Here is a 23,124-nt window from a genome sequence, read left to right as displayed (position 1 = left end):
CCACTGTATCATGATGTTGTGTAAAAACGTGCACAAAAAGGTAAGAAATGTTTGAGTGAATAAAGCTTCATAGATGAGAACTTGAAGTCAGTTTTGCAATGAACAGTGAGGGTATTATAATATTGAACTGGCTTTATACAGCAGGAATGACGTTCAACTGTTGGTCATCTTTCTCTTTCTCTGCTGAGAAATGGCCGTGAAAGTAAAAAACGGTGATAAATGCAGGAGAGGATAGTTTGCGTACCCTCTGGAGGTTCCAGGCTCGCTTGGTATTGTTTTCAGGTGGGCCTTTGGTTGGATAAGTATCAGACCCCCCCCCACCCAGCCCCTGACCGAGATAAGCACGAAGCTGTTCAATTGTGAACCTTGGATCCCTTCACGAGCTGGAGGATCTCAATTGCACAGTTTGGGTAAAATGGGTGAAGTGTGCAATGTGCATAAACCATTTATTTGTACCTTGCATTGCGTAGTCGAGCTACAGCTGAACACAAAAGAGATTTGAATGCTTCATATTTGAGGAAGAGAAGAGTCCACAAATATATCTTCAAACTGCTGCTGATCCGTGTAAAGTGTTTTGTCCCCAGAATCAATCTCATTCCTACTCACCCTGGGTCTGACCTGTCAACTGATTTTCGAATGGCCCACAACTAGAATAGGACTGGGAAAATACCAAGAGTGGGTGCAGTCAGTATCAGTTTGATGGGCGAAGAGGCCTTTTAAAGATGACGCAGTGGGCGGCGTGGTGGCACGTTGGTTAACACTGCTGCCTCACAGCGCCAGAGACCCGGGTTCAATTCCTGCCTCAGGCGACTGACCGTGTGGAGTTTGCACATTCTCCCCGTGTCTGCGTGGGTTTCCTCCGGGTGCTCCGGTTTCCTCCCATAGTCTAGAAATGTGCACGTTAGGTGAATTGGCCATGCTAAATTGCCCGTAGTGTTAGGTGAAGGGGTAAATGTAGGGGAATGGGTCTGGGTGGGTTGCGCTTCAGCGGGTCAGTGTGGACTTGTTGGGCCAAAGGCCCTGTTTCCACACTGTAAGTAATCTAATCAGGTCTCTATAGAGCCAGTCCTTTTGTGGATATCCGCTGAGCAGTGAGTTGTTGTGGGAATAGCTGTGGCTAGATGGAGCTAGAATTGAATGAGAGAGTCACTGTAGAGATGGGACGGTGAGTAGATGATGCATTGATCAGATACAATGAGAAATCCTACTAGGCCTCTCAGCAAACATTTCTCCAACAAAGTCAATGCAATGGCATAGTTAGAAAAAGTCTGATTCAGCCCATAGTCACCTTTTAGACTAGCTTTTATTTCCAGACATTTATTGCCAGACATTTACTGCATTCAAATTTTGTCTTTGGCTATGGTGGAATTTGAATTCATATCCTCAGAGTATTTAGCCTGGATCTATCTGATTACTGATTTAGTGTCATTTCCCCGACATCTCTGTTGCCTTGTAAGCCAATTAATTCTGACTGAAGTCAGAGAGTATCCAAAAGTTCATGTTTTTGGACTAAATGTTTGCATGCCAAGAAACTGAAAAATAGAAACCCATTGAGATTCACGGTCCTAGTTTATCAAGTGAAGCTCTCAGTGCAGATTTTCCTAATCAATCTCTCCCATTTGTTATTTCTGGTGTGAAATTTCTGTCCATCATACTCGCAATGTCATTCTCAACATTTTGACCCAGGTCTTTGCACAATTGTAATTGCAGAACAATGAATTAGGGAGCCTTAAACTGTCTGACACTGTTTTATGAACACAGATATATAACTGAATTATAATTTTTCTGTTCTCCAGGGTGACCGTGGAGACCCTGGGGATTCAGGGCCAATGGGACCCAGAGTGAGTTGCCATATTTTGTTTTTCGGTATTCTTTAATCATGCATTGTCCATATGCGGATCTGAATTCAATGCGAATTGTAATGATACTTTTTTAGGGTCCACCTGGACAAAAAGGAGAACAAGGGGTAACTGAGATAATAGACTACAACGGCAATATCCATCAAGCACTCCAGGTGAGTGGGGTTCTCTGGGTGAATTTGTAACTTAGAGTCAGTTAGTGCTAAGTAATGCTGTAGTGTAAATCCATGAGGAACATAGGAATTAAGAGTGGGAGTAGGCAATTCAACCCTTCGAACCGGCTATGATTGTGCCTGATCTTATCCTGGTCTCAACTCCACTTTCCTCCTGTTCCCCATAGCCCTTTATCCTCCTTTCTGGAATTGGAACATCAATGAGATTGGCCTTGGAAAAGAAGTGCCTGATTTCTTCCATTTCCCCAGCCTGACCACTTGTTGCAGTCACCTTCTTCCCAGTGGCTTGTCAGTGCTGTATGTTCCTGCATCATCCCTTCCCAGCCCCCAGTTATGTCATGGGGGTCCCCGTACTGGTAAAGATGATGGGCAGAATTATACAAATTAGCTGACCCTACTCTGAACTCAGATTCTCTGATAGGGTCGGGGCAGAGGTCTGTACTCATGGCACCAAAGCAAGATTGTGCTAACTTAGCTGCTGTATCTCTGTTTTAATCTCAATTTTATTTCTTGGCTCTTCTGTTTGATTCTGTGGTCTGAAACATCTGTTGATAAAAGAAGTTCTTTTTATCTCAGTATCTTCAAAGATTTTATTAGATTAATATAGCTTTAAGGGCAAACTGAGCTCAGAATGCAAATATTAGATTGGGATCATGAAAGACTATAGCCTTCTGCTTCTATTATTTCAATGCCTCGTCATATGGAGCAATTCTGTTTTCCTGTCTGTATATACTATTTGTGAAAGAATAATCAGAATAATCATGCAATTACAAATTCTTAGCTTTGTTTTCCATTGAGCTTATATCGTAGTGATCAATATAGGTACCAGATGTGATGTTATGAACAGCAAGCCCTTTTAATTTGCATACCACAAGAATGAACACAGATTGCTCGATATAAATATATATATTAATCAAATACTGCTTAACTTTAAGACATTGTTATTGAGAAGTGATGTTACAATTGAGAGCTTTTCCCCTTTAGTTTTAAGGTCCTGGATTGTGTTTTTAAAAGCTCAGTTACCATGGCAATCTTAAGAGCTTCTATCCATCTGTGTGGGCTGTTGCATTGTAATAAAAAAATTTATGCAAAGTACATTTTATCCTAGGAAATGTTATCCAGTAATAAACAAGAGTTATTGCGAATCTAAACGATCTTGTGGGAGTATCTGTATTGAAGCACTAATGGTTCCTTGGTTGGCCTTTACCTGTGGAATCGGTATTGACGACATATAAAGGATAATAGTGAATACATAATCATGAGACTAAGTGGTATAATTCTCATCTTCTCTGCTTTGATTGGAACAATAAACAGCAGAGCAGATTGTCCGTCTGTTGGTGGCTCCATCAGTCTCCCATTTCAATTTTCATTGATTTCAATGGCACGTTTCTAAAGTGCGGGGGGGGTGATCTGTTCTGCAAGGTGGTAACTCAAGTGATGATGCTAAAATTACCATCTAATCATCACATTGACTTTGGGAAATATCATTTTATTTTTAATTCTGAATTTGAATCAAGACCTAGCAGATGGGCTGAAACTGTCTTCCTGTCACCACCATAAATGGGTTTGAGCTGTCACAGGCTGCACTTCATGGGAGGGAATCCCCACATGAGATCTACTAGTAAGTTGATTCTAATTTGAAGACTTTAGCATTCTTATCTGTCTGATATAAGAAAAGGTGATGTTATTCTCCTATGGGAGTTAGTCATTTTTAGTCAAAGTTAAAAATCACACAACACCAGGTTATAGTCCAACAGGCTTAATTGGAAGCACTAGCTTTCGGAGCGCTGCTCCTTCATCAGGTGGTTGTCTGGCGATCCTCTCTCCCAACCATCTGATGAAGGAGCAGCGCTCCGAAAGCTAGAGCTTCCAATTAAACCTTTTGGACTATAATCTGGTTTTGTGTGATTTTTAACTTTGTACACCCCAATCCAACACTAGCATCTCCAAATCATTTTTAGCCAATGCTGCCTTCTAATTTAGATGATCTCTTTTCCAAAATGCTTTAAGGTTCCACTGAAAAACATCCACTCAGGTGTGGTCTTAGATTTTGTTGCACCTATTCAAGAATTGTTCTATTAATCGAAAGGTAACAAGCACAGATAGTTGGACTAGGAATATCCTCAGAGTTGCTGAATTGGAAACCAAGTGTACACCCACAGATGGGGCTTTTGGTTAAGTTATGGAAAAGGTGCAGTTCCGAGGAAATATCAGACCCGAGTATAAATAAAAGCAACCAACCAGCTATTCAATGTGCAAGGGATTTCAGTGCATGACCAACTACAGAAATAAATCACAGATGAGATTCTTTGAAAATGTTACCAATTTGTTCTTATGTTTTCTTTCTTTAATTTTGACGTTCTCGACAGAGGATCACCACCTTAACTGTGACGGTAACAAGATGGATTCCTGAGGGTTACTGCATGTGCTGTTTTGACTTATGGCTGTATTTTTATAAAATCAGACTACTGTAAATAATTGTCTAATATGCTGAAGTCCTGATCAGCAACAGTGTAAATGCACTGTCGAGTGAAGAAAATGTCCACTTTGTACATAACCAGCCATTAATGTAAGCTCTTTGGTCCACCCTGTTAGTGAACTATTATAACCAATCATTGCTTACTGTGCTTCATTAGTGTTTTATTAGTTTAATGCCTTTTACTGTGAACATTCTTAGCCAATAGCTGCTCAGCCCTGTATTGTATTGTTGTGCTCTTACTTTTGACCTTCTAAAAGAAAAATGCATGATCTCTGGAAGAATGTTGATCTTGCATTAAAAATATTCCAATTTGCTCCATGCAAAAGTAATTTCTTTCTGTTTCTGGGTCGTCAGGGACCACCAGGGCCTCAAGGATCTCCAGGAATGCCAGGACCAAAGGTAGAGAAATCTTATTTCTTGTCCATGATTGACAGGAGGCTTTCTCAGTAGTCACTGGGGATAGTCTCATTTTAATGACATAGACTGAAAAGGATGGTGCACAATGAAACTTGGTTTCCTGCTGTCAATGCCATTGTTCTTAAAAGAAGCAGAATTGTATTATGTGTTAATTTAAGCATAGCCAGTGTGAAATTTGTCCAGATGGAACATTTGCACAGGTTTTCATGGTTCCTTTTATATCAGTACAGAATTTCTCCAGTTCCTGGTTTGTATAAAGTTTCTCTCTTTTTATTCACTCTTGGGACTTGGGCATCGCTGGCTGGCCAGCATTAATTACTCGTCCCTAGCTGCCCTTGAGAGGATGGTGATGAACCTCTTCTTCAGCTGCTGCTGTTCACCTACTGTGGGTTAATCCAGAATGTCCTTTGGGAGGGAATTCCAAGTTTGTGACCCAATGACAGTGAAGGAATGATGATATATTTCCAAGTCTGGATGGTGACTGGCTTAGAAGGGAATGTGCAGGTGGTGATGTTTCCATATATCTGCTGTCCGTGTCCTTCTAGACGTAAGTGGTCATAGGTTTGGAAGGTGCTGTCTAAGGATCTTTGGTGAATTTCTGCAGTGCATCTTATAGATAGCACGCACTGCTGGTACAAGCATCAATGGTGGAGAGAGTGGATGATCATAGATATGGTGCCAAAGTGGGCTGTTTGTCCTTGATAGAGTCAAGCTTTTTTAGTGCTGATGGGCCCATCCAGGCAAGTGAGGAGTGTTCCATCACACACCTGACTTGTGCCTCATAGACGATGGACAAGCTTTGGGGAGTCAGGAGGCAAGTTACTCGTTGCAGTGTTCCTAGCCTCTGACCTACTTTTGTAGCCAATGTGTTCATGTGACAAGTTCAATAAAGTTTCTGGTTGGTAGTAACCCCAAGGATGGGGAGGTTTCAGTAACGTTCAAGAGAGGTGGTTAGGTTGCCTCTTATTGGTCATGATCTTTGCATGGTATATGTATGGCATGAATGTTACATGTCACTTGTACGCCCAAGCCTAGATATTGTCCAGATCTTGTTGCATTTGAACATGGACCACTTCAGTATCTGAGGAGTCGTGAACGGTGCTAAGCATTGTGCAATCATCAGCAAACATCCCCTCTTCTGATCTTACGGTGAAGGTCAGGTCATTGGTGGAGCAACTGAAGATGTTTGCACAACAATTAACGAACTAGATGCAAGCTTGCACCATCACTCTAAACCTGAATGTGTCACTATTTACATAAAACCAGTTTACTTGGATGCAATATATTATTAACGTATTTTGTAAAACAAATAAGCCCATTTCAGTGCATATGTACAGTAGGTCAGTCAGTATCTGAAAGTAAAAGATACATCAGTATCTTTAGGTGGGGCTCTTTACAAGGACTATCACAAAATCTGATGCTGCAGCAATATAGGGTCTTCCACAAATAGCGAACCTTACACTACACAAGTCAAACGATATCTTTCTGACTTGAAGTAAATGAAATAATAGTATCATAACAGGAGAATTTTATAGCAAGGCTGGCCAGGAGCAATATAGTCAAGTCACAAAAATATGTTGATCTGAGACAAAGACAGTTATGAAGGTGGGAATTGGCAACACGAGTATGTGGTCAGAAGCATATCTCAGATTGCAAACAGTCTTGCCAGGGTCGATGGCTAGGTTTGAGTTAAAAGGGGTCATATCAATGTTTAGTTGGAGCAATTGCTGCTTATCCTATACTGAATGTTGGACAAGCTGTCTAGCTATTTAAGGACATTGGAGGGGTCAAGAGAGTTTGCAGTGAGGTAAACCTCTATGTTAGTGGTGCACAAATTTGGAGAGGATATGGATAAGGAGCAATGGATAGATGAAAAATGGGGGCAGGTCAAGGATAGTTCCTGGCCAACATCAGAGGCAACAATGTGGAGCCCAAAGTCCAATCAATTAGGTAAATAAAAAAGAAACCAGATGTGAATGTTTGTGCCCAGCTGAATGACAGTGTCGAGATGTTGGGGAGAATGGTTTGATTAGCTGTATTAAAGGCTGCCAACAGGTTGAGAATGGGTCTCTTCCTAAAAGCAGTGTGTGTGCACCTGCACCAGATGGATTGCGTTGGTTCAAGATAGCAACTCCCCACTACCTTATCGAGGGTAACTAATGATAGGTAATAAATTCTGGCTGTTGTATAAGATAGCTGGCCTGAAAAGGTGAATGCAAAGCTCTTAAAAAGCCCCGCCCACTGAAACATATGTGAGCCTCTCTGGGAGAGGATTGTCAGTTCTCATTGTCTGTTGTAGTTGTTCCATTCTGTCAGTCTCTCAGGAGATATCAGTGTCTCTTAGCAAATGTAATGGAGTAAGCTAGTCTTAATGTAACTTGTTATCAGGGATGGGGTAGGAGGGTGGGTTTGGATGGGATGCTGTTTGGAGTATCAGTGTGAACTTGATGGGCTGAATGGCCTGCTTCCACATTGTCGGGATTCTATGTTTCTTGTATATAATAAACTACCTCTTGTTCCTCAAGTACATGCTTCTTCTGACAAGAAGATAAATTAGTGGTTCATCCTTCACCACTTAATACAATAAGCACCGTCAGGCTATTATTGTGAGAAAGATTGGTGGCAGTACCTCTAACCAAAGGAAATCCAAGAAGAACCAGGCACTTGCTGTGGATTTCTCTTGCAAGGCGATGGCAGCAATGCACACTGTTGTCTGAAATGAAGATATGACAGCCATGTGAAGAGAAGAAAGAATGAAACACTGTTGTTAAAATAGAGAGGACCTCTGTAAGCAAGTGTCAGCTTTAAAAACAATACTCAGCTCTTGCAACAGTGTCAGTCAATCTGGACTAGAAAAGCAGCTTTACTTTAAAAGCTTAAATTGGCAGAAACTAGGGAAAATCATATTTAAAAACTTAAGGATTCGTAAAGAGTTCCTTTATTGGTCAGAGTATTGAGTACAGGAGTTGGGTCATGTTGCTGCTGTATAGGACATTGGTTAGGCCACTGTTGGAATATTGCGTGCAATTCGGGTCTCCTTCCTATCAGAAAGATGTTGTGAAACTTGAAAGGGTTCAGAAAAGATTTATAAGGATGTTGCCAGGGTTGAAGGATTTGAGCTACAGGGAGAGGCTGAACAGGCTGGGGCTGTTTTCCCTGGAGTGCCGGAGGCTGAGGGGTGACCTTGTAGAGGTTTACAAATTTATGAGGGGCATGGATAGGATAAATAGGCAAAGTCTTTTCCCTGGGGTTGGGGAGTCCAGAACTACAGGGCATAGGTTTGGGGTGAGAGGGAAAAGATATAAAAGAGACCTAAGGGGCAACTTTTTCACGCAGAGGGTGGTACGTGTATGGAATGAGCTGCCAGAGGAAATGGTGGAGGCTGGTACAATTGCAACATTTAAGAGGCATTTGGATAGGTATATGAACAGGAAGGGTTTGGAGGGAAATGGGCCAGGTGCTGGCAGGTGGAACTAGATTGGGTTGGGATATCTGGTCGGCATGGACGGGTTGGACCAAAGGGTCTGTTTCCATGCTGTACATCTCAATGACTTTATGAAGCTACAAAAAGATAAATCTGAGTCGTAGTCCAGAGTAAAGAAGTGACTGACAATGGATTCCAGTTATAATTTGAGTTCCTGAGAGAAAATGATGAAAATGCGTATTTTAATGCAACTGTTCAGGTCTGGGAAGCTGAAATAGGCAAAACTCATTACCTTAATTAAAACAAGCATTTTTTTCCCATGGTGAGCACCATTCATGTAAGCTGCGGAAATGTTCTTCACAAACGAGGTTATTTGAGAATTCAAGAGTTCAGAACCTTAAAGCCAAAGGTAGAAGAAGATTTAATTAAAAAATAATCATTTTGGAGTTGAAATAAATTGTTGTTGTGAAATCAAAAATATTTAAAGATGCAGAAATATCACAACACCATTTTCTTCAGTTAAAAAGAGCATGAACTGGTTGATGAAGGAGCAGAATAGCATCTGACAATCATCCATATTGTTAACAAGGGTGGAAATCCCACCAAGAAGAGGAGTAAAATGGTGTCAAACCTCCATATTAATATTAAATGGAAAAAATGGCAACTTAAAAAATTTTTAGTCTTCAAATAAAAAGGTGAAGTTAAAAGCTTTATTGACAGAATACCATTTCAATTTAATGGTTTTAAAAAAGGTTTAATAATTTATATCAAAGAAAAACATTCAAAGAAAATTTGAAGACGTTTAAATCTTAATTATATCAACAACTATAACACTTGTAGGAAAACTAATCTTGCTATATCAGTTATTAAAGTTTAATTGTAATTTAAAACATTTTTAAAGCTGGAATTTCTCCGACAAACTTTACAAATTAGAAGCAGTGGGAGGCCAGTCAGCACTTCATGCCAATCAATAGGATCATGGCCAGTCTGATTGTAATGTCAGCGCCACATTCCTGCCGATCCCCAAGAACCCTTTGCCCCATTACATATCAAGGGTCCACCTGCCGCTGCTTTCATAACTTTCAAAGATTCTGCCTCCATCTTAGTTTGACAAAGAATGTTCCCAAAAACTCTCCATAATCTGAAACTAAAAGTTTCTCCTTCTCTCTTGCTTAATTTTTTTTAAGCAGTGCCTCCTAGTTCTACATTCTGCCATCAGAGGAAACATCTTTTCCACATCCACCATGTCAAGTCCCCTCACGATTTTGAACATTTCAATCAAGTCAATGGGTACAAGTCCAGTCTATCCAGGCCCTCCCCATAAGACAACTCAACTGTTCCAGATATTATTTTAGTAAAACTTCTCTGAACTGCCTCAATGCGTTTACACCCTTCAATTTACATTGAGTTCAATATAATATACTAGTCTAACCAGTGCGCGTTTAACTGAACAGAATCCCAGCTAATTTCTCTGAAGTACTATCATTATGCATGTGCGCTGATGTGGAGGTGCCAGTGTTGGACTGGGGTGGACAATGTCAGAAGTCACACAACACCAGGTTATAGTCCAGCAAGTTTATTTGAAATCACAAGCTTTTAGAATGCTACTCCTTCGATAAGTGACAGTATGCATGGTTAACACGTGCACTTGCAGTACCCAGTGATATCACTCCATCCCATTTGCTCATGTTAATTGTGCTGACTTGGAAGCCGTATTTGTTTTTCACTGGCAGGATGGTCCACAACATGTGCATTCACAGAACGTTCCACAAATGCAATGTGAACCTTTCAGGGGTGTCAGGGAACACCGTATTCAATATGCAGTCTCACCAGTTTAACTGAAGCGTAACCTCCTTACTTTTGTTTTCAATACCCCTCGCATTAAATGATGACATTAGCTTTCCTAATTACATTACGTACCTGCACACTAACTTTTTGTGATTCCTGGAGAAGGCATTCAAACCTGTCTGCATATCAGACCGCTCCAATCTCTCACCATTTAGCTAGTATGTTTCTATTCTTCCTGCCAAAATGGACAATTTCACATTTTCCCACATCATACTTCATTGTCAAATGTTTGCTCACTTACCTAACCAGTCTAACTTTTTATAGCATCCTTGTATCCTATCTACTTTTCTACCTAAAATAAACCCAGAGAACAAAAACCACCAACAAAAGAACAGCTTTTTCCTAGCTGCCATCAGTTCTGAGGAAGGATCACTGGACCCAAAACATTAACTCTGGTCAGAGCCTTAAGGGGAAGAGAAATTATTATGTTGTACTTTATATATTTGTTTGAGTAACTGTGTAATATGTTAAGCACAGAAAAGCTTGAGGGAGGTGATGTACAAGGTAATTGCCCTGAAAGGATTAGTACAAATCTTTTGTATAGCCCCACCCACTGAGTTTTATATGATCGATTCTGTGACTTATTTGACCTAGTGGTAGTGTCCTGACATCTGGCCCAGAAGGTCCAGCTTCAAGTCTCACCTTCTGCAAATGTGTCTCAATGTGTCTGAACAGGTTAAAAAATAATCAGTAACTGTCTCCAGAAAGAGCTTGTAGCTTATAGTTACCTGTTATAGTTGTTCCAGTTTGCTCATCTTACTTCTCTACTGCTAAGGGCGGATTAACTCTAATCTTGTTAAATGGCAAGCAGGCTTAAGTGGCCAAATGACTTAGTCCTGCCCTTATCTTGTTAGTATATAATAAACTCCCTCTTGTTACTCAAGTATATGCCTCTTGTGCCAAGATTTATTAATGGGTCACTGCTTAGTCTTGGACTGAACAAAGCCCAGAGATGAGTAATATAAGGGTTGGTGGTGGCTTATCTACTCTAAGGAGATCCTATCAGAACCATCTACCTGCTGCAGATGTCTTTTCTAATACTGGTCTCACCAGCAATCCTACATTCTATGAAAGGATAAACAGAACACAGATGGATTGTTTAGTTTTGTCATAGTCAAGCAAGATGTTATTTGTTACTTTGCTCATACCCATTTCAGTACCATGACAGGGCAGAACCCTGATTGAAGAGGTTCAAACATGGAGTTCCAGGAAAGATCCCACAGTGTTTAAGATTTCGAGGATGTGGAGAGGATGGGGATGTTGGAGATAGGGCAGCTTTGTACTGACAGAGGGGGAGGGGATTTATTTTTTGGAGAGTGGTGATGACAGCAGATTTAAAAGAAAGAACAGTTCATGACATCAGCTGATCTGGGAGCCCAAGAGGGAAGTTAGATGGTCAGCACTTCAATGTAGCAAGGATCAAGGAAGCAAGAGGTGGATCTCATCTCAAGATGAGTTCAGAATGGGCATGAATTGAGATAGGAGATAGGCTAGAGAAAGGCACAAGTTCTGGGTGAAAGGACTACCTGAGTTAATGGGCTAAGGAGAAAAGGATGGAAGGAGCAGAGGAAGTTGATCAAACTGTAAAGCACATCAGCCATTGGACTTGTATTTGGAGGAGAGGGTGGAGAGACGGGGGAGAGGATTTAAGATGACAGTTTGCAGTAGAGAAACGCAGCCAGGGGTTGGCTTTGCACTTCAGGATTGTCCTGGAATACTCCTTGCCACATTCATTTATGCCTGCATGACTTAAGATCAATGTTGACTGCAAAATTGGAGGTGAAGGTGTGGCTATAATGTCATTATAGACAATTCATAATGGAGTATTAAACATTTGTTATACATTAGACTTTGTTTTAACTCGCACTCTTGATAAACCAGGAAAAATTATACACCTGAAATACTGAAAGTTTACTGTATTAGCGTGATCTCTGTGATGTCCGAGTAGTCAGTTGAGGGTGTGACTGAGAAGGCTCTCTGCCGGTAAGTTTTATTTAAGGCAAATTTGCATTGTTAGTTAAGTGATTTGCTGTAAATAAAGTATAATGTGATGAGTATATCCACTGCATTATGGCTCTATTACTTACTGTGTGTTTTTACATTGATTATGTGGACTTATTGATCAACTGGTACACTCCTGGTCCCCTAAATGCTGATTAATAAAAATGTTTGTTGTAATTAGTAGCAGAGAAGGAGAAAGTGAAATGTGTGGATTTAGCTTTTTAATAGGAAATGGATAAAAATATAGACGTATAACAATCATTCACTGGAAATTCTTTTTGCATATACTGAACAACAGGGAGACACTGGTAACCCTGGACTTCCTGGAGCTGAGGGAAGACAGGTACTGAAATTATCTTGTATTTACTGATTTAAATTTGTTCCCAACATTTGTAATTGACAAAAATTCATAGAGAGCAAACTTTTTCTGTTGTATTTAATTCTTGTGTTCACTTGCAGGGTCCTAAAGGTTCAAAGGGTGACATTGGTGTTCCAGGCGATAAAGGAAGCATTGGTTTACCTGGATTACCTGTGAGTGTTTTTTAATACTGTGCACGTTATTGTGACGACACTGTAAAGCAGATTCAAATATTCTTGCAAAACTGATTTCATTATTCTGTACTGAGAGAGAGTCATGTAATTTCCCTGATTATTCATTTGTTGAATGCACTGCGAAACCAGAGCCATGGAGAGACAAATACCTCAGGTTTGTGTTGAATTCGTTGATCTCAGTAAAACCAATAGTAGGAGGGCTACAGTTGGCTTCAGCACCGTTTATCCTAGCTGACAAATAACCCCTCTCTTCACTACAGCTGGCACATGCAGGAATGTGCCCATCAGCCAAGGAAAGGATCAGATTCAGGTGCCACTTGAAGCTCACTAGCCAAATAAAAGCAATTAAAACCAGAACTACTAGTTATTTAGTGAAATTCGTACAGTACAAAATTCTTCACTGATCAATATATTTATGGTAAGGAGTCTAACAGGATCACATGGCAAAACATAACAATAAAACTTCATTATATTCTTCAGGTCTGCTCAAATATTTTGTTAGGCAAGAAATCCTCTAGTACGCCCACATGCTTCAATCCTTTCTGTAATCCGAAATATATTTACTTCTTCACTAAATGTCAACCTGTCCTCTGAGCGGCAGTGCTGGCTTTTCATTGCAACCTTCTGAGCAGAGTATTTTGTACTTTTATGAAGAACAGTTTCGTAGACTCAAGTTTACCCAGTTTGGTTCTAATTTTAGTTCTAATTATGGTACCCCGTGTTCTGCTGTTTCACGTTTAGGGGAGAGATATTCCTTATTTATGTTGTCAAACCCCTTATAAGTTTAATTAATCCTTAAATTTCTAAATTCTAGGGAGAAAACACTAAATTTACAGTTTCACCTCATTCATAGAGTCATAGAGATTTACAGCACAAAAACACACCCTTCAGTCCATCTCATCCATGCCAACCAGATTTCCCAAACTAATCTATTCCCATTTGCCAGCTCTTGGCCCATATCCCTCCAAACCCTTCCTATTCATATATCCATCCAGATGTATTTTAAATGTTGTAATTGTACCAGCCTCCACCACTTCCTCTGGCAGCTCATTCCATACACGCACCACCCTCTACATGAAAAGGTTGCCCCTTAGGTCCCTTTTAAATTTTTCCCCTCTCACCCTAAACCTATGCCCTCTGGTTCTTTTCTCCTCCACTCCAGGGAAAAGCCTTCGTCTATTTATCCTATTCCATGCCCCTCGTGATTTTATGAACCTCTACAAGGTCACCCCTCCGCCTCTGATACTTCAGGGAAAACAGCCCCAGCCTGTTCAGCCTCTCCCTATAGCTCAAATCCTCCAATCCTGGCAATATCCTCATAAGTGAGGACTGCAGGTGCTGGAGAGCAGAGTCGAGATTGTAGTGCTGGAAAACCACAAGAAGTTAGGCAGCATCCGAGGAGCAGGAGGATCGACGTTTCAGGCCTAAGCCCTTCATCAGGATTGATTTTTCTCGCCCCCAACATCCTCATAAATCTTTTCTGAACCACTTCAAATTTCACAACATCTTTTCTTCCCCATATTTTCCGAGTGAATCCCCACTGACCACCACAAAGTCAGTATGTTTTTACCCAAGTGTAGTGACCAAGACTGATGAGTGATTCAATATAGTTGGAATCATATTACTTTTAAATCCTAAACAACCTGTGTGAAAAGCTACTATCTCATTAGAATTAGAAAATTAAACAAACCATTCTGTAACCTAGATTTTGGCTATGCTCCATTGGTAGCATTTTGTCTCCAAGGTGGAAGGTTTATCAGTTAAGTGTCAGTGCAGAACTTAATCTAGGCTAACAGCTTGTTACTGAGAGAATGTTGAATAGTTGGAGATACTCTCCTTTTACTGAATGAAACATTAAACACTGGTCTCAGTCGCTTGTTCAAGAATTTTAGGTAAATTTTAAGAATTCCATATACCATACAACATTTTCCAACATTATTTAAAGCTACTTTTCTTCAGATTGAAAAGAGTTTGATCTGGAGAGTTCAATTCATTAAGTGTTAATTCATAATTTGGTTGTAACTCCTGATTTTTATTTGGACAGGGTGTTAATGGAGAAAAGGGAGAGAAAGGAGAGAAAGGAGACCATGGGTCACCTGGTCCAAAAGGCACTTCAGTAAGTTTTTCAAAACGAGGCATCCTCATGATTATTTTATATTGCAATATAGAAAAAACCTATTGTGCATATTACATATTGTTGGAAACATTTCTTTCCTGCTTTAGTAGTAAAGAAAATAGCATTCTATGGATATGCTTCACCACAAATTGTTTAGGTAGCAGTGCACATCTAATAATTCCTCAATACAGAGGGAGTCAGTTATAAGTTTCTTTGGCCCTGGAAGCTATTTACTGACCTGCAACAATTCTGGGTGACCAAGGTAGGTTCGTCGCAGGATCATTTAATGATCAATTCGAATGGCTTTGAAACTGAAGTGCCCCAGCCACGGCCATTGAGACACTACTGTTCCAAGTACTTCTATTTGCAAAGAATACTTTGACTGTTTGACAGAGCTGATTGTCAACTGCTAGAAGGCACTGCACTCGCCAGCACCTCCCTGCTCCCAGCCTTCAATACACATGCTCATCCTACAGAGGTGGGAGGGGATGGACACCAAATCCAGCTGGAAGGTGAGGATCTATATCTTAAGCAGCAGGGCCTCAAGTGAGTTAGGCTGTCACAGCAGGTCATTGCTGCTATTTGCTGGAACAAGACCTCCCTCCCAGTGGAGCAAATGGGCATACACTACAAGTCTGTCTGTCTCTACAACCTTCCTTCTACCTTCAGCTGGAATCCTCCCTATCACCAAGTTCTGTGTTCTCTTCTGCAAGGGAGCAGAGCTAAAGATAGAAAGTGCTGCCAATACTCAGCAGATCTGACAGCATTTTTGAAGAGAGAAAAATTGAGTTAACTTTAGTGTAAAATGGCTCTTTTTACACTTTTTCTTTTTGATTCGGAACTCTTGTGTTCACACAAGTTTGCTTTTATTAGAGAAAGCAGAGAGGTGTGAAGATCATAGTGGCTTATGTGGATAAGTGGGAAGGGTGGGGAGGATTTTGAATGGTTTCTGAAAGTAGGATCTAGTGGAAGGTGGACATATGGCTAGGTCCTTCCAACAGTCTTTACACCTGTAAATCATTCCAGACAAGCATTAAAGGACACCTTGTGTACACCACACGACTCTTCTCATTAAACAAAAAGGTGTCTTCTCTGTCTCACTATCTCTCTCTCTCACACACACAGTCACACACTGTCTGTCTCTCTCTCTCTCTCTCTCACTCTCTCTCTCTCTCTCACACGCACAGACACTCGCTCATTCACTCAGCCATATAAGGCCCTAAAAATCCACACAAATAGAAGATTCAAATGGCAGTTTGTGATCAGTGTGAGATCTGAAGATTTACTTTAGCAGCATCAGTCCCAACGGGACAAATATGCTGGCAACCCAGAAGACCTCAAACAAAACAGAGACTGCTGATTGCTGAAGGCAGAGAATCCCAAAAAACCTTGTAGCAAGAGTCAACACTGAAGAGCCCTTCAAATAGAAGAAAAAAGTCCAAAGAGACAGAAAAACTCTGCAGCTGCAAGGCAGAGGTAAAAGTCTGATTGTCTGTGGGAATGGTCCCATGTCCAAGTTCAACCAGTGAGCAAACAGATATCTCTGGTACGAGGGGAAACTTAATGGCAATAAGTCAGGCTGAAAGATTGAGAACTTTTTGAAAAGTTAAGCTGCAGCATAGAGTGGAAGAAGTTGCCATAGCAATTCATTTAAAGCAGATGAGCATTGGGTAATCTAAAGAAGTGAGCAGTTCCTGTCCTTCATGGAAATTCTTATGGGAATTCTCTGTTGTAGCTGCAAAAGAATACAAATCCTCCATTCAATTCATGGAGAGCAGGAAAGCCATCTAAAACAACCACAATAACTGCCAAAGAAAACACTTCAACAGATGATAAAATACCTAATCTGATTAGGAAGCCATGGCATCAGAAATAGTTGGTACAACACAAACAAATTTGGTAATATTCCACTTGTACTACCATCATGATATGGCAAATCAGTTATTTCTTTCAGAAAGCAAAAGTTAATCTTTTTTTAATTTTTAATCTCATTTCTATGTTATGGACCAGGCCCGACCCCTCAAAACATTCATAAGCAGGTAGCCCAGACCGTAACTTTGCTATTTGTTTACGTAAGTGTATAGTGGATATTCCCAGAGTGAATTAGCTCATTCAACTGCCAAGGTTTACACAAACAGAATTTATTTACAAAATTACGGAATGAAATGCAAGAACAGAAAATAGAATACCAGATAGCTCGACAGACTATCCTGACTTAGTGATGCTGATCAGAAAATACTTGCAATAGTCCTCAATAGACAGACCCCTTAGCACAAAGAGTAAAAACGATGCACAAATCTTACAGGTTACAAAGTCAGAAGGGCAGAAGGAGGGAGAGAAGCCGCAGCCTTTCTTCACACACACTGCTGCTGAACTGAATCCAAAACTCTAATCAAAGGCTAGCTACATGGCTAGCTGGCCACTGCCCTTTGATTATACCGTTTTTTTTGAAGACATGAAAACCTTAGCCCGGAGGCATTATTTGTTAGAGCTAAACAAAAAGGGCCCCAATAAACCTTTCAAACCCAGCCTAGATGAAGCCTGGCAAATTTCCCCCTCTCTGGGGGGGAAGCTCAAGGCATAGTAACCTTGTAAAAAGACCAACATTGTGACATCTAATATCAATTTCCTTGCTCAGGTCTTCTGACGTTGCTGCTCCAACTTCCATCAGCTCCCTGGACTTGTTCTTCCCCTTCTGTTGCAGTCTCAACCATGTGAGCTTGCTACAGCTGCTCTCCCTTATCATTTCAAATACATAAATTTGATACTGCCTTCCTTGCTGGCTTGGACCCTTAGCCTGGCCAACGTGCATTGAATTTGGAAGTCTCGGTTGATTTTTCTTTAAAAAAGCACCAATATGTTTATCATCGTTTATTTTCATCTCATGCATAAAGTGCTTCTGCTTCTCTCACCTAGAAATGCTTATGGATTGATTTATAATATACTGTTGGTTATAAGATTCAGTTCAGCCCAAAGAGGGTTTAGTTCTTGAAACTCAAACTATCGTGGATGTTAATTTGAGTCTATTATTGGAATTTTAGCAAAGTCATTAAGAGAATGCGATTTCTGCACCCGCAATCAGATTGTGAAAATATAGATTGTTTCTACTTTCTAGCGATATTCTAATAAATTATTTTAGAATGGCTTCTAATGGATAAGGTCAATGAAACAAGCAATTGAGTAGGTTAAATCAACAATAGAAGTTCATGAATCTAAAGGATTTCAGAGTACAGTTAAAGGGAGAAAGATAACCAAGTACAGACATTAGACATGAAGAACTGATGGCCTTGCCCTGGTAATAGCTGAAGAAAAATTTGGGTATAAATACAGAAGAGAAAGAAGAATAATCAGATGGGTCAATAACATTGAGACATGGACTGGGAGAGACTTGTAGAAAACCAGAGAAGTAGTAAGATGGTGCTAAAGGTTCCACAGAAACTTTGGTGACACCAAATGAACAAAACTTAAAATGAGTTCAGCTGAACTAGTACAGCATGTGAGGCAGAGAGACTTGCTATTGTGTCCAGTCAGACAGCATTTCAAGATATGACCACGTGTTGCCTATCATAGGAGAGGTTATTGTCAACCAACATCGGGGTACTATAGGCTTTTAATCCACTAACAGGGCTGAATTACCAAGTGTTTTTACTTTCCAAGCAGCAATGTATAATTGTTGACACTTCACTGAAAAATATGTTTTGGCCGTTTATCAGAGCCATTCCATTGATTTGCAGTTGGCCTCATCTCACTCGTATGGTCAACCATTTACCTTCTATATTTCCTATAGCCATGTTATTATTTAGTTAGATCATCGGGACGCAAAGTCTCCTCACCAAGTGTGAGAAGGTGCTGAACTCATGAGAATGTCCCAAACAGAGTTTTTCAAAAATTGTCATTTTCTCAGTATTTCTAATAGAAATAAAACACACTATACTCATTGTTAGAAAAACAAATATAAAGAAATAGATTAAAGCTTTTTATTTGGTTGAAGAATGTACCACAGCAGAGTTTGGAATACATAACTTGAATCAATCAGCAGCTAATCCTCAGGATCCAGCACCTCATTGACTTTGGCAGAACTGTATCAACCTAAATCCAACCTCTAAAATAAACTTATTGGAACCGTCCCACCAAATTAAGGCTGGCATGAAGTAAGGTTTAGATTAAATTTCATGCTTAAGTTAAATTGAAAGTGATCCTTTATAAAGAAAACCATTAGTTTTTAGTTTGTACATCCAGTCTGTTTTGGATTTTACATTAATAGAATAAATGTGCTGTTAATTAATGTATCATTATTTCAGTGATTATTGACTGAAACAGATTTTTAAAGAGTTACAACAGTCTAATCAAGAGAATATTCCTGATAAATGTTCCTATCCTCTTACGTACCATCCTTGATAACACGTTTTGCTCATTTTTGTTTGCGTTCCTTTACTGCCGTTTTCTGCTGTGTTTAAATTTAAATTATTTGTTCCTGTATGTGTACAATGGCATACTCCCTGCATTGTTCTGCTGCCTTTCCCGTACCTGCTACAACTTTATAATATTGATTTCCTGAACACAGTACAACCAGTGTTCTAATCCAAACCTTTATTAATTGGAGATTTGTTTTATCTAATGCTTTTCTAATCAGTTTCCTTGCTTCCCCTTTCCAAAGTTTGTCCAGAATGCTGCAGCCTTTTACCTTAAACAGTAAAAAGGATTATTATTTGAATGGTAAACAATTTCAGCACCCTGCTGTGCAGGGGGACCTGGGTGCCCTGGTGCATGAATCACAGGAGGTTGGTTTGTAGATGCAACAGGCAATTATAAAGGCAAAATAAATTTTGTCCTTCATTGCTAAAGGGATTGAGTTGAAAAGCAGGGAAGTTATGTTGCAGCTGTATAAGGTGCTGGTGAGGTCTCACCTGGAGGACTGTGTACAATTTTGGTCTCCTTACTTGAGAAAGGATGTACTAGTATTGGAGGGGGTGCAGAGGTTCACTAGGTTGGTTCCGGAGTGGAGGGGGTTGGCTTATGAGGAGAGACTGAGTAGACTGGTATAATACAAATTGGAATTTAGAAGAATGAGGGAGGGATCTTATAGAAACATATAAAATTATGAAGGGAATAGATAAGATAGAAGTAGAGAGGAGGTTTCCACTGGCGGGTGAAACTAGGACAAGAGGGCACAACTTCAAAATTAGGGGGAGCAGATTTAGGACTGAACTGAGAAGGAACTTATTCACCCAGAGGTTTGTGATTCGGTAGAATTCCCTGCCCAGTGAAGTAGTTGAGCCTTGGTCATTGAATGTTTTTAAAGCTAAGATATAAAATTTTTTGAACAGTAAAGGAATTAAGGGATATGGTGAGAGAGTGACTAAGTGGAGTTGAGGCCACGAAAAGATCAGCCATGATCTTATTGAATGGCAGAGCAGGCTCGAAGTGTTCCTGTTCCTTATGTTCTTAGAAAATCTGAAAAATCTATCATCTTGATTTTCATAGTCCCACTGACTGACTCAGAGGCCTTAGGAACACTTCCAAGCTCTTTCTCCTTATGCTTAAATGTCTCCAAAGGCTTTATTCATCCTATTCTACCTCGGCACCTGCTTTCAGGCTGAATCCTTGCTCACACCCTTCACTTCATTCTCTGCTTCAGTGCCTTTCCCTTTGCTCCACTGCAGGTAGCTCTTTATTCCCTGCCCTCTGACTTGCTACTTGTCCCCTCACTCTCCTTCAAAATCCCTACTTTACCTTTCACCCACTTATTTGCTGTGCCGCATTATTGCAATAGATCCAGTCCTTTCCCTCACATCCATTCCCCAATCTAGAATGCATTTTGGGATCTTTTTATCATATTAGAATATTATTGTAATTTTTTTTGTATTATTGTTGGATGTGGTTGGGTGCATAAACACAGAATGTGCAGTTAGTTATTTAGGTTTTATTTTTAATATAACAGATGGTGATTCCTGCCTTACAGAACTGTTGTTTGTTTATACAGGTTGTAGGACCCCCAGGACCCACTGGCTCACAAGGCCCACCAGGTCCAATGGTAGGTCACAGTTATTGTTTCGAGTCTATGTTCTATCCCTCTTTACTGAAGGCCATGAGAATGTTCTCAAAAGCTGTGCATCATTGGGTTTATTTTACTCAGAGCTGTCACTGTTCCCTTCTTGACTAAATAGAATCTTGCTGTCCTTAGTGTGTGGTCACAAAGGTAGCCAAATCCTGCAAGAACAAAGATTTCCCCTGAGTTACTTGGACTGGAAAAAAGTTATTTCTGAGTTCATTTTGGAAGGTTGGGAGAGTTATTTCCAAATGTCCTCCAAATCGTTTTCTGGAGCATTTTAAATTCAGCACTAAATGCCCAAGTTATTTTACATCAATTCAATAACAAGATGGTACCAGGGTACTCCCTTTATTAGCTCTGTGAGTGATGGAATCAAAAGTCAATCCAGACCTGCTTTAGAGCTGGGACAAAGATTCAAAATGAGAAATACAATGGCACTTTCCTTTATGAAAGGAAGGAAGGAAAGGGTTATTATCATTCAGTTAATTGCAAAGGTTTGAGCAAGAGAAAGAGGTTGAGAAATCTGCCTTCCTTCACCAGCAGTACTAATTCATGAAATTACCACTTTCTTATCGAGATAATATGGATGTATTTGCTCATGATTCCTTAATTATGAAAATGACACCTCTACACAGAAGTGGATGTTGTTGGGAAAACAAAATCACTAATGAAGTGATGGTGAGAATTCATAAATTACTCTAAAAATAGGAGCACACTCTACTGAGTATGAGAACTGACTCTCTGCTGAAACATCCAAACCGGATTTATTTTAACTGTGAATCTAAGTTGGAGGACCACTATTAAGGAGGCCACTAAAGCTAATGAAGACTATAGAAAGCCAAGCAGCTCAGGAAGGTAGGTTAAGGTGATGACCAGGCTGGGTGTTTTTTTGAAAAAGCAATACTTGGATGAGATTGCAGAGATTGAACTAAGTTAGGAAACTTCTGGTTTTGATACCTTAAGAGAATGAGTCTCCTCTTTAGTCTGGAATGTCAACAGAGCAGAATTTCGATCCAACCATCCCAATCCATCCTGGATACAATCCAGTTTAAGCCTCATTAATTCAAGTGGAATCTCCACCTCCAACAGAAAGACAAGCAAAAAAGAGATCGGAGGGGATGGCTGTCACATAACAGTTATTTTCCAGTATCCCATTTAAAGGACATGTCTCTTTGAAGGGAAGAAAACATAGGAAGGGAGGAGAACATTGTAAAGGAGCAAAGTGATGAATCAAAGACGAGTTTCCATTGTTAAATTTGAGGAAAGGGCAAAAAACAAGATTTAGAAAAAGGCTTACAGCAAACATTGTGCGGATAGTACTGAAGAAACTGTGAAAGTATAAGTGAAGGGAGGGCACTCTGTTTAACATTTGTCTCTGTCAAACTTTGTTAATGCAATGTAATTGCATTTACACAGCTCTTCTTTTGGGCTTTTCCCTGCCGAGTTGATGCTGTTTAACTACACAACTGAAATAAGATAAATCCTTTTTATTAAGAGCTTCCATCTCACCGAAAAGACCCAAATCAACAACCTGCTGTGAAAACATTGCTCACAATCTAATATCTGTGTCAGGTTCTACCACAGCAGCTAAGACAACCATCACATTCTAAATTAAACAGTGTCTCACTTTTTTTTTTAAATCAATTTACACTGTGTTTCAATGTTAATGAATCCTTTAAAAAAATGGGTCCAACATCTTCAAAACACTAATCAATTCTTCCTTTCACTGAAATCTGGCAATTATTTATTGAAATATTGTTTAAACAGATTAACAAACAGGGTGAAAACATTATCTCTCCTCAATTTCAGATGCAAATGTAATATAAAGTGTAAAATGCAGGGAAAATCTAGATTAAGAAGGCTAAGAGGGAACATGAGATAAGACTGCACTTTAACATAAGGTGCAATGGTGGTATATGGGTCATAGTTGTAAGTGATTTGGACATAAGCACAAGAGGAAGAATCTTGAAAATTATTATGAAACAAAATTAGAGACCATGGCAAACTGGAAAGAATAACACAGGAAGAGGTACCAGATTAAAGGTGTGAGCAGAGTGCCGACATGTCCAGATTAACAGAAATATATGAAGTAGTACACATTACAGCCATGTTTATGGAAGGATATTAATGCATTGGAAGCTGTTGAGAGAAGATTTACTTGACTAATACCTGAACTGAGTGGATTGCCTTATGAGGAAAGGAA

At 39.9% G+C, this 23,124-nt stretch overlaps 1 protein-coding gene across 1 annotated transcript in view; it reads left to right on the top strand.

Moving 5' to 3' along the window:
- Positions 1-23,124, top strand: part of col25a1 (collagen type XXV alpha 1 chain) — a 198,715-nt gene that overhangs the window by 112,312 nt on the left and 63,279 nt on the right. The window contains exons 18-25 of the mRNA XM_087987194.1: positions 1,797-1,841; positions 1,937-2,014; positions 4,402-4,425; positions 4,866-4,910; positions 12,500-12,544; positions 12,661-12,732; positions 14,798-14,869; positions 20,853-20,903. Coding sequence (XP_087843320.1) covers positions 1,797-1,841; positions 1,937-2,014; positions 4,402-4,425; positions 4,866-4,910; positions 12,500-12,544; positions 12,661-12,732; positions 14,798-14,869; positions 20,853-20,903 — 432 coding nt within the window. The remainder of the gene's footprint in view (positions 1-1,796; positions 1,842-1,936; positions 2,015-4,401; positions 4,426-4,865; positions 4,911-12,499; positions 12,545-12,660; positions 12,733-14,797; positions 14,870-20,852; positions 20,904-23,124) is intronic.

Source organism: Chiloscyllium plagiosum, unplaced genomic scaffold (genome assembly GCF_037043375.1).
Source record: "Chiloscyllium plagiosum isolate Xiang-an unplaced genomic scaffold, Cpla_swu_hap1 HiC_scaffold_1, whole genome shotgun sequence".
NCBI classification, from domain to species: Eukaryota; Metazoa; Chordata; class Chondrichthyes; order Orectolobiformes; family Hemiscylliidae; genus Chiloscyllium; species Chiloscyllium plagiosum.
Note: the sequence above shows the minus strand (reverse complement) of the source record. Positions and strands in the feature narration are given on the sequence as shown.